At 39.4% G+C, this 12,280-nt stretch overlaps 1 protein-coding gene across 5 annotated transcripts in view; it reads right to left on the bottom strand.

The window, feature by feature from the left end:
- Positions 1–2,283: 2,283 nt before the first annotated feature.
- SYT14 (synaptotagmin 14) overlaps positions 2,284–12,280 on the bottom strand; it is a 176,372-nt gene continuing 166,375 nt past the window's right edge. For 4 of the 5 annotated variants that reach the window (XM_073339006.1, XM_073339005.1, XM_073339007.1 and 1 more), the window contains 2 exons: positions 9,558–9,747; positions 2,284–4,618 (listed from right to left, as the gene is read on the bottom strand). In XM_073339006.1, coding sequence (XP_073195107.1) covers positions 4,305–4,618; positions 9,558–9,747 — 504 coding nt within the window. In that variant the 3' untranslated portion in view covers positions 2,284–4,304. Of the gene's footprint in view, positions 4,619–5,800; positions 5,858–9,557; positions 9,748–12,280 lie in introns of all 5 variants that reach the window. The other variant, XM_073339008.1, reaches the window with a different exon arrangement.

Here is a 12,280-nt window from a genome sequence, read left to right on the forward strand (position 1 = left end):
AGTAATCACTGTATTTTGAACCTTCATTTTATTAATATGCTCTGAGGATTTTAATTATGTTTAGCAACTATGCTGTATCTGTCAAGTAGCTGAATCCATAGCTCTTGCATGCCAGCAAATCCTCAGCTGCTGGTCAGCCAAGAAGCTAGACTCTACTTTAAGGCTGAATTGTGGCTTTGCCACAAGCCCAGCACAAGGGGCAGCATGTAGATGTGCTGCCGCAGGAGCAGCCTGGGAACCAGACGGTGACTGCACGTGCCATGTCCCCTCTTGTTCAGGGCGAAGTTCTCTGCACCTGGCACAGATTCACTCTCCCCAGAGCATGTTCTGGCTGGCAAATGGGGGAATGGAGCCAAGGCTCCCCTCTCTCCACTCCCCACCCACCTGCACAGGAGGCTGTCCTCCATCTTGCACTGCTATATTACTGGCCAGTGCAGGGGAGTAATAGGGCACCTGGTAACTTCATATTCCCTCGTATTGGCCGGTTATGTCACAATCTGGCCCTTAATCTTTTGTGCAAATTCAAGTATGGAGCCAACCATTCTCTTTCACTTTTGTAATCCTATTTGTAAGGAGCCATATATAGTATGGAAGATTTTAATCCTTTTTTCAAATATGTAGGTATATATATTGCAGAAAAGATAGAAAACCCTTTTAAGTGTAGGTTTCAGAGGAACAGCCGTGTTAGTCTGTATTCGCAAAAAGAAAAGGAGTACTTGTGGCACCTTAGAGACTAACCAATTTATTTGAGCATGAGCTTTCGTGAGCTGTAGTCTCTAAGGTGCCACAAATACTCCTTTCCTTTTAAGCGTAGTTTCTCCAAGAAACCTTGCTGTTTTATATCAACCCAAGGGGTAAAAAACCATTGCGGTGTTGTAACAAAAACCAGTATTAGTTCAAGGATTGTAATCTCTGTGGAATCCTGATATAAAGGAGAAAAATAATTTAATCATTTGATAAATTCTTATAAGGGCTGACTGTATCTTTAAAGCAGAAGTCTGAAGGGTAAACAACAACAGAAAAAGTCAAAAGAAAATAGAATCATGCACAATTTTGAGGCCAGCACAAAGCCCCTGTTCTGATTTCTTTCTCCTACATACCAGGGTTTTTGTTCTTTGGATTGTCTGTTCCTTGGTTGAGGTTTGTTCTATCTGAATGCATACAAAAGACTCTGTGCATCAGCCACTGGGGTAAGGTTTGCACAAAGCTTTATCTAAAGGCAGATTTAGAATATGGGAGTGTAGATTCACATTAAGCAATTAACAAAACAAAAACCCGAGCAAAACCACAAGTCATAACACTGACCTGGGAATAAAGAACAACATAGCAGTTACCAGAGCTACCACCAATTTATAAAAATTCCCATGTGAATTCCAGTGGATGATGATGTGATTAGTTTTGAAAGACAAAAACATCTGACCACATTCTATTACCTGTATATGATGTCCATGTAAAATTAGAAATTCCTTTAAGCTCTTCATATACATTTATACTGCATGAGCCTAAATAAGTAAGACCTTTAACTTTGTGATACACTTGTTGAATCTGGAGTCTATGAAAATCATATATGAAAATCTTGGAAAAGCATCACAATCTAACAAAAATAATCTGGTTAGATTATTAGTACTCAACATGCATCTAGACATGTTTTGTCTAAATTAATATGTTAATGTCTTATATGTCAGTATTGTTAATATATGAAAATGTCATTCCTAAACAATATCACTTTTCCAAAGGAATTTGATTGCTCACATCGTTTAGTGTAGTTTGGGTTCCTTTTCCAGGTTATAGACTCACCAAGTTTAATTTGTAATATAGTCTGTGGTGACCTGAGATCTTCCATGCTCTGCAATGGAATTATCTTGTTCAGTAGTTACTGTGAAATACTGTACACCACTTTATACAGTGAAACCTGTACAAGAGACAACCCTTGACAGACAATATTTGATCTTAGAAGACTGCTTGAAAATATTCACAAATATAAGTGGTTCATGACCCTTGAGAGGTTACGTATGACATATTTCCTGGTAGTAACTCAGTAAATAAGTTTGTCTATTGTAAGTGAAACCAAAATGAGCTGGGGAAATTGAGGTGGTTTTTCTTATTTACATAAAATTAACGTATTTTTTATTTAAACATTTACTAGTTTGAAGTTGCACCTCACAAACTGAGCAACAAACAGAACTGGAAGGAACACTTTATACTGTACTGCTACTTACAATGTTTCTGGCTAATCAAAGTTCTTGGATGTTTGAATTACCAAAATGAAATTTATTGTGCCTTACATAAAAAACAACATGCAAGACAGGAAAGAAAATTCCTGTGGCAATGTTCTGAGAAATCCTTAAGCCAATAAAAATTGAAGGCCCAGTTCTGCAAATATAACCATCCGTTTGTATTAGCAGCTTCAACTAGTGTGATATGAAAGGCACGAAATAACATCAATTCAAAACTATAACTGGAGATTTCTTAGGAAAGGGGTTATGAAATCATTTAAGTATTGTGAGTATCTGAGAGTCACATGATGTATCTTTAAGTTTATACACTTGCTGTATGCAATCACACAGTACCTGACGGTCTTTGTATCCCAACGGTTGAACTGTTCAGAGGTAACAAGAAAGAGTTTCTTTCTTTACCCAAATTCACTACAACATCAATAATTCTCACCAAAAATAATACAGCGATCGCACCCTCCTTCTCAGTGAATGCTGCACTGGGGGGGTCTCACATTAGTAAGACTTAATTACTTTTAAGAAATAAACTTTGGTATGTTTGCTCACATATGGTAGAGTAGCAATTAAGATGAAATTAAAATTATCGTAATAAATAAAAAATACATTTTGAGAATCCTGACTTTTTTTTTTTTTAAAACCGGTGTCATTACTGACTCAATAATCCACAATATTTAGTAATCTGAATTGGATCTGGCCGTCAGTGTGAATTAGTGATACTCTACTGTACTTAGGCCCAAACCTCAGCTCTACACACACACCCACACCTCTTTGATGTCAGTGGAAGTTGTGGGTACATATCCAAAGGCAAAATTTGTCCATTATGCTGCAGCTTTTTCTTTTTTTACCATGATGTTGCTATGAAGCCAACCGTGCCAGCCTTAAATACATGCAGAGCAAATGGACCCATACATTTGGGAGTTCAATGTTCCATGCAAGCCCTGACAACTCAGGGGTTAGCCCGATTTCTCTCTGCCACCTGGAAAATAGAGAGGAAATAACTCTCTTCTAGATCCCTGGTATTCGTCCTCCAACAAGACTAGAAATTATGGTTCTTGAAACTCTGCAATTCACATGACCAGCCATGGAAACAAAAATATCTTTCTTTTCCCCAAAGTCATAGAATTGGTCCTTTACCTTAGCAGTTTAACTACTACTGTTTCTTCTGTGATCTTTCAACATAATCTTCACAATATTGACATTTTAAAGAAATGCATATCAATTGGTTTTATGAAAAGATATTTTTAGTAAACTCACGCTCTAGGAGCTTCCTATATTGGAATACATGAATACAGGAAGTGCTTTCAACAGAAAGTTACATAGTTTTACAGTACAACCTGTCTCAACAGACTTGCAAGGGACCAGAACAGTGATCTGGTCTCTTTGGGTTAGGCACCAGCACAAGCAAATGGGGAAAAACCCAATTTATGCCACAATGTGGAGCTTGTTCCTATCACAGATTGAAGAAACTTTTTTTTATGTCAAAGTTCACCTGATTCCACTGAGTGCTAGAGTTTTTCAAACTAATTTCACATCAGAAATGAAAAGTTAATGCAACTAAGTGCGTAAAAAACAAAATCAATCTAAAATAGCAATATATTCCCTATTACGCTTTCTTTCCAAGTCGTGGTGATTTTTTGTTGTTGTTTCTTGTATTAAAGGCCGATGTCTCTAAATCGGGATGTTTGCAGGTCAGAAACTAAAATATAAGAGCACTAAAAAAATCCAAGATGATAGGAGGATTTTATAATAATTTGGGAATTTTTACATAAAATATATTTGAATTGCTAAATTGAAAATAATCCCAAACCAAACAGTACTGAAAGCATCAAGGGGATGGAGCGATTGCTATCTCGTCTGTGTACAGAAAGGTTTAATGTGACACTAGTGAGGTGTCTGACAAATTAATTGAAGAAAATGTGTAAAATGTTCCGCTCCATCGCACACTGTGCATTCTTTAAGGTGGAATGTTGAATTTGTTACTTCCATAACAGATCTCTTAGTGGTGACTAAGGGACAGTCTTGTTAAACATGGAACTCCCTGGAACCACAACTGACCCTTGGTACTACCTATTAAGACTCTAGTAATGAGTGCCATCTACATATTTGTTGTCCTTTGGATTCCTTCATTTCAGTCCAGTGATTTAGTTCCTCTTCTCCTGAGCTGTTGAGACCTAGAGAAATCCAGCCTATCATCTCTTTTCGTTTCATGCTGCGTTTATTATACACAGACAGTATGAGTGTCACATCTGAAAGCTGAAATAGTGCCACTTGAAAAATGAAGGTTTCTTTGTATACTGGATTTGGCTGCCCTCGGCGGATGGACGTCTTGCACTTGGACATCTCCTGACCCATGGAATTCAGCAGTGTTAACTTAACATATGTATCTACAAAATAAATAACATTTTGGAATGTTGACTGTTAGACTAGGACTTTTTGCTAACAAGATATATAATGACATACTACATAAGGATACGGTGTATACCATGTTGACTGAACATAGCTCAGTTTGGACATACATAGTTATAATGTGAAGAGGATGATAAGTAAGCAAAAATATTTTTATTGCACTAATGACATAGCTGGTATTTTCACTATGTTAATGAGTTTAGTTAACGGTATTCCTCATAATCCTTCTCTTTCACACCACCCCCAACGTCTGTACACAAAGCAGACTGGTATAGCATTAACACTTAGCAAGCTTCAACTAGCCACAACACTGAAAAGCATATCACTGAGTTTTCAGAAAATAAGAACAAACAAGTGGAATGAAGACAACTAATGAAGAGGAAAAACGAATGTTGGTGTGCAGCAATGACATCAAAACAGCTAAGGATGAAATGCTTTAAAAAAAAATCTCTGCATGGATGTGGTTTCTTACTTAAGACTTTTTGATTTTGTTTACATTTAAAGACCAAAATGTAGCCAAATGTATTAAATGGTGGATATTTACAAAACAGATTACATCTCTTTTGTAGTTCCTAGTTTCATGCAAGATTACATTTAATGTGTTTTTGGAGAGAAAAATAAATAATCTTTGCACAATTTAACATGGTTCTTTAAGATGTGGCTTGCCTAGTGCTTTAGGAAATACTTTCAAAATGCTGATGTAATGTTTAAAATATATACTGTAAAATGCATTTAACACACCATGAGTTTTAGTATTTGAGTGATAAGCCTTTTATTTTTAAAATTGTATTTTTTTGTTTGTCATGACACCTGCATACTGTATAAGCATTTGTATTTCATAAAGTTATTACTCATTTTAAGTAGTATATAATTGTCTGAAAAAATCTGCTTTTTTATTCCTATCGTATATATGACAAGAAGATTATTAAAAGATTAGAGCTTGCGTAGAGCATGCTCATTGCATATTTTCACTTTTTAGATACTCTGAATACCATCATCCATAATCAGAGATATGTGCTACCACTATTTTTAACAGTGCCACAGATAATATATGTACATTTTGGAAACTACATGGTGGACAGCCGTGGACAGCTTTACTGCTGGCAAGTTTCCTTTTGCATGAAAAAGACAACATCCAATTAGTCTCTACAGGAACTCACCTCGGATTATATAAACCTGTCCACCTATCAAGTGTTTTAGACAACAGAACAGTCCGTCTGACAACAGGGGGTGGAAAGCAGTAAAAGAAATAATGACCAGATGTCAATAGTTTGGTGAGAGAGGGTCAAAGGTTAAAGTTTAAGAGGAAACACTGTTCACTGGAGCGGAAGAACACAAAACCTTAGCAGTTCTGTTCAGATAGAGGATGGAACAACAGGATTGTTGGGTAAAATTTAATGAAACGAGAATTTTGTACATTCATTGTGTAATCTTTACCAAAAAAATTACACTTAAATAGTGGGAGATCTTAATATTAATAGTTATTGGATTTTAAGCACATTGAACATAGAAAGAATCATGCATGTGATCCGGTTATAAAAGACTAGGTTGATATCACTGTATCTTCTTTATCAAACCTTATGCTTTTTCATGCAAACTCCAGCATATTAAGTAAGACTACACACAGTAATTATGCTCCGTATATTACAAATAATAGATTGAAAGATTATTGACCTGAAAAATTAATCCTAGAAACGTATAATGATCTTGATCAGTCATTATATTTAATGTTACTTTGCGACTGAAGCAGAGATGAAGTTGAATCACAAAGTGAAACTGATCTAAACTTCCGCAAAGTTCACAGATGCTCAGACCTGGGATTCAAATGTGGATCCATCTCTAGTTTAAAATTTAAACAACTCATTAATTAAAACTAATGCATACAATTATTATATGAAAGTTTATGCACTACTTTATAATTTTAAATTATAATGGAATTTTAAAAATACATAAAAGTTCATCAGGATTAGTACACTCATCTTCATCACACTATAGTGATAATTATACTATAGATACTATATCAGATCAAATTCCAAACTCTGATTGTTAGTATAGGTCAGTCTGTAGCTTGATAAATTCACTACAACTCTTATAACAGTAATAGAGATGCAGGAACCCTTCCAGGTTTGGTTTGCAAGGACTTTGACAAATTTACATGAGTTCACAATCCCTAATCTATGAAAAGGGTCATGTCTGAACAAAACCTTACTTTTCACAGTTGAATCTCATTGTGATCCATGGGTGAAACTGGGATTCTATGGGATCATGAGTGTTTTAGCACTCACATCAGAACTAGAAATTAGATTACATCTCAGCTTCATGGAAACAACAGAACTCTGATCTCATGTTTGCACATATAGAATTAGGCCCTCATTATTATACTAATCACAACATAAAATAATAAGGTAATTCCCGATAACTGGGAAATGAATGAAAGTAAAGTATTAGGGCACTGCCAGACTTGCCAGAAATAAAACCCCCCAAGATCTAATCTGCATAAAATGTGTACACTAATGTATTATAGGAAACTGTAGCTTATTCCCTCTCTCCAACACCTTCAGGGGCAGCTACCTATTCTTTCTTCCCTAAGGGAACCCAGAGTCATCTCTCTCCTACCTTGATTCTCACATCTCCACCTCCATCCCCTCACTCAAACTTCCACTGTCCCTCTCCACACTCATCTCTCTTGCCTGTGAGATCCCCATCTCTCCATGCATCTTCTGCTCTTCTCCCTCATCTGGGGTCTTTGGGTCCTTCATGTTTCCCCATCTTTCTCTCTCGCTCTCTCTTTCTCCAGCCTTTCCTGTCTCTCTAATCCCCAATCTCTATTAGTTTTTGACTCCAAAGAGATGTCTCTGGAGCTGCTGCTTGGCAACACAAAGGCAGCTAAGATTACATCATACCCTTCTCCATCCATGACCACCAAGCTCAGCTCCATCCCTGCAGAAAGATATTCAGAGAGGGAGATGGAGGAGAAGGCTGAGACAAAGGTAATGAATGGGATAAGTAAAGAGCCAGGGAAGGGAGAGGAGAGAGTCTCAAGCCTCAGTGTCCCACTTATGACTCAGCTGCTAAAGAAGAGAACAATCCCAGAGATGGATAGGATATGAACACAGCTTTTTTAATGTTGGCAGCCTGCCAGATAAGCCTGCAAAATGGTAGGAAAATTGCGGACTGGGAACAGTGTTCCCTCCAATTTTCTCCACCCATGTGTGGGATGAATTTTGTTATGTGCACCAATACGGAGGTGATGGCATGACACATCATCTCCACATTGGTGCACATAACAAAATTCATGTGACAGGGTGGGACCGAGGGATTCGGAGTGTGGGAGGGGGCTCAGGGTGGGGCAGAAGGTTGGGGTGAAGGGGTGAGGGCTCTGGCTGGGGGTTGTGGGCTCTGGGGTGGGGCCAGGGATGAGGGGCTCAGAGCTGGGGCAGAAGGTTGGGGGGGCGGATGAGAGCTTCGGCTGGGGGTGCAGGCTTTGCAGTGGGGCTGGGGATTAGGGGTTTGGTGTGCAGTGGGGCTCCCCGGGGTAACGATGGGGAGAGAGGACTTCCCCCCCCCCAGCTCTCTCTCTCCCTGCAGCAGCACCTGGGCTGGAGGGGAGAGGCACCTCTTCCCCAGCTGCTGCAGGTCTGGGGCTGGGCTGGGCCAGGCTGGGGGAGGGGCTCCTGTCCCCTGGCTGCAGCAGGTCTGGGGCTGGGGTGCCTCTCCACCGTCCTAAGCAGGTTCGAGACTGGGCTGGGTCAGGGCTTGGGGAGAGGCATCTCTTCCTACTGCAGCCCTGAGAGCCTGCACAGTGCTTAATAAGCAGCTGTGTGGCCACGCAGCTTAGAGGGAACTTAGATTGGGGAATAATGTGGCCAAGGTCGGAGCATCCAGACATATCTTGCTATAACCTGCTTGAGTCAGACAGACACCTACTGAATTTTGCCAAGTCAGATCAGAGAATTAGAATGGAATCACATAGGAACCAAATAAAAATGGATTCTGATTAGCTGGGCTTATTCTCCACATCACATGAGAAGGAGCAACCAGTCAGGGATGGAGGTAGGGTTGCCAACCCTCTGGGATTGTCCTGGAGTCTCCAGGAATTTAAGATTAATTTGTAATTAAAGATTATGTCATGCGAGGAAGCCTCCAGGAATACATCCAACCAAAATTTGGAACACTAGACGGAGGAAAAATACCATCTGACTTATTCCATGTGTCTTATTTCAGGAAATTATGCTCGAACTCAAAATACAAATTTAGAAAGTTTGGAGATATTTTTAGACACAGGTTCATCTCAAACCAAGGTTGATTTTGAGTCAATTTTGCAGAATAAGTTAAAATAAAAAAAGTTTTCCCAGCTCCATCCAGTGATGAATTTTCCAAGTTAAGTGGTGATCTGTACTGCATCACATGGCAAAGGCTAGAATTTGCCTTAGAGTGTCTTCTCTGAGATTTCAAAAGTTAAATATAACTTTTCCAAATATATCACATACATACACAAGTCCATACACAATTAAAGACTGTAGCATCAGTTCCCTAGTAACAGCAACAGCTTCACCATATTTACACTAGTGTTAGTTGGCACATACTGTTTCTTTAAAAACGGTAACTTTTTATTCCTGGCCTGTGATGTGAGGCATTAATAGTTCAGCAATTAATCATTATAATAAAGGTAATTTATTAGTCAGTCATCATGAAAAATTAAAACAGTCTTGTCAACTTATAACTAATATTTTGAATTTTAGATTTTTGCTATTTCCCAACGGACTAGAAATAAAAACATGAAACAGATTAGTTGATGATTGCTCTATTTCATTTGGACTGGGTAAGACTAAATGATAGGATTGACGTTCCCACCACTGAGAGCCCCACAAGTGCAGAAGTATTAGGATGATTAAAAAAAAAAAGATCATCACTCACTGGGTGGTCTGTTTGCTGCCAAGTTTTTGAAGTGGCTGCCTTTTATCACTTCTGCTGATAGTCTTCCAGTTGTGGCATTATAAAGTAGGCCGATGAGGATTTCTGGAGCTGAGCCATGTACTAGGGACTGACAAGAGGAGGTACTTTCACTGCAGGACATTTCTGACATGCTTATTTGAGAGTCACAGCCCTGTAAACAGAAATGAAATATTTCAAAGTATTTTACAGAGTGAAGCTACTTGAGATCAATTTTTAGTGTAGCACTTAGGGAATTAGGGAAGCAACTTTACCAATAACAGGAATTGCATGCCTAAAACCCTTATGCACCAGATGAGAAATGTAGTCCTTTAGTGTATTTAGTGTAGTGTGTTTATATATACACCTGAGGTAACAAAGAATAAAGCAATCTGGAGACGAAGTTATTATTAATATTGTGTTTTCATTATTAAATAGTCAGGAAGAATAAAAGGACCAAGTCAAACACAGCATTTAGGGTCTTTACTTACTTGAATTGATAAGGTGAGACATACAGTGTAGTTTGCTGGCATCTTAGAGCCTACTAAACTTAGGATATTTGCTGTTTTTCCATAGATATAAATCACCATTTGAACTTGGAACACAATAAAATACAGGGAACTTTTATTTCTCCTTTGTAAAGGTTATTCGCCAGATTGAAAACTCATGAGCATACAGTTAAAGACACAAGGAGAAACACAAACACACACTGCCAAGAACCAGTTTGTTTAGTAGGGCAGATTAATTGAGCCAGGCATATGGAATGTAACAGGCCTCTGTGCCCTGAGTGGCAAGGAGGGAAAGTCACGTCAAGGGTGGGCAGGCAGTGATCTAGTGTTTTCCACCTGGTTCCCGCTGGGAGGAAGCTTTAATTTCCACCATGGGAGCCTCTAAGAGGATGCACATTTCCCAGCCATTATGACTGTGTTGCCTCCTGATCCAGGCTGCTCACACCCACCTTGGCCCCTTTCAGCCCCTCCCCCCGGCAAAGGAAAGGTTACAGCTACTTTACTCTACCACATTTATTGCCCCAGTGGACTTCCTACTCTGGGGACTATATGCATATAGTAACTCTAGTGCAAACAAGGCTCTGGGTTATATTTGGCCCAACTGCTATTTGCTTGGAAGCCGTGGAGAGAATTTAAAATGCCCAATTTACTCCTTTAAATTCCTCCCTCAAAGATCCTAAGGGTCTGTCTACACTGCAGCTGGAAGTGAGCCTTCCAGCCTGCGTAGACTGACTTGCACTCGCAGGACTGAAGCCCGCACACTAAAAATAGCAGTATGGACACTGCCCCTGGGGTGGAGATTTGGGCTAGCCACCTAAGATCATGCCCCCGGCCACACACCTTTGGGTCTGAGCTCAGATAGCTAGCCCAAGTCTCCATCAGAGCCATAATATCTACACTGCTATTTACGGGGTGCTAACTTGAGCCCTACTAGCACAAATCTGTCTACCTAGGCTGGGAGGCCTGTAAGTTGTACCCACCTTTTCATCAAAGAGAATTTGGGGTGGCTCCTTTCAGACTCAACATTATTTAAAGGAGTTGCTGGGGGACAGACGGAAGGAGGGGGATTGGATCCATTGTTCTTTAAGGTGGTTGCTTCTCCAGTGTTCAACACATCCATACCCTTTCTAGAAATTGGTGGTAAGGGACAGTGAGATCAAGCCTGGGACCATCCCGGGCCAAGGTCAATCTTAAAGCAAATGAAAATTTTACTTTACTCGTAAAGCATGAATGAAATACAGAAGACCAAATTATAGCACAGGTATTACTTTAGTCTATGAGATTGCATTTGAAATTGAATCCTTGTCCTAATTCTCGTCAACAGAAACAATACGTCCAAATAAATGTAAGCATGATACAAGCTTCCCAAAGCTTATTCCAAGAATTCCAGACCTTATATGTGAATGCATAATGGTGTTACCAAATACATTCCTGCTGGAGAAGGTCCTAACCCAAATCCTCAGATCCCAGTCCTCTGAACCATCCCAATTTGCATTTTCAGCTTTTGATAATTCTTCCCAATGCTCATTATTTAGGGCTGAAAATGAGCTATGAAGTATTTTTTAATTGCATTTACTCTCTGCTTCTTTGGTATACAGCAAATAAACCCCCCACATTCCTCAACCTAAACTATGAAGTACAAAGTGGAATGCTGAAAAGGAACATGACTCAGCTCCAGCAAGCATTGTATACACTGTGCATTCCAAAAGCGCCGGCTGTCATGAAATGGATAAAATCAAGGGTTGGCCAGTCTGTTTTTATAATGTGTTTTCACAACTGCAGGTATGGCATACAACAACATTTTTTCACAGCTGTTAAAACTATATAAAACTCTCTCTGTTGAGCTTATTCAGATTGTCTACTTAAGCTGGAATTACACCCCATGATTGCACAATACCCAGGATCGGTCAGTATAATAGACAGTAGTGTGAGCCTATCAGCAGCCTAACCGTTGACAAGTTTTTGTAGGCATCAGGGCAATGGAGAGTTTTAAGGAGGGATCTGAAGGAGGATAATGAGGTAGCTGTGCGCATATTTTCCAGAGCCCCTTTCAAATGGTGGGATGCCAGTGGTAAAAATGATGGGGTAGGAAAATGTTTTTGCAGCAGCATTCTTAAAGGATATGAGTGGGGCAAGTCTGCATTTGTCAGAGCCAGAGACAAGGATGTTGCAGTAATTGAGATGGCAGATGATGAGAGC

Source organism: Lepidochelys kempii, chromosome 3 (assembly GCF_965140265.1).
Source record: "Lepidochelys kempii isolate rLepKem1 chromosome 3, rLepKem1.hap2, whole genome shotgun sequence".
Lineage (NCBI taxonomy): Eukaryota > Metazoa > Chordata > Testudines > Cheloniidae > Lepidochelys > Lepidochelys kempii.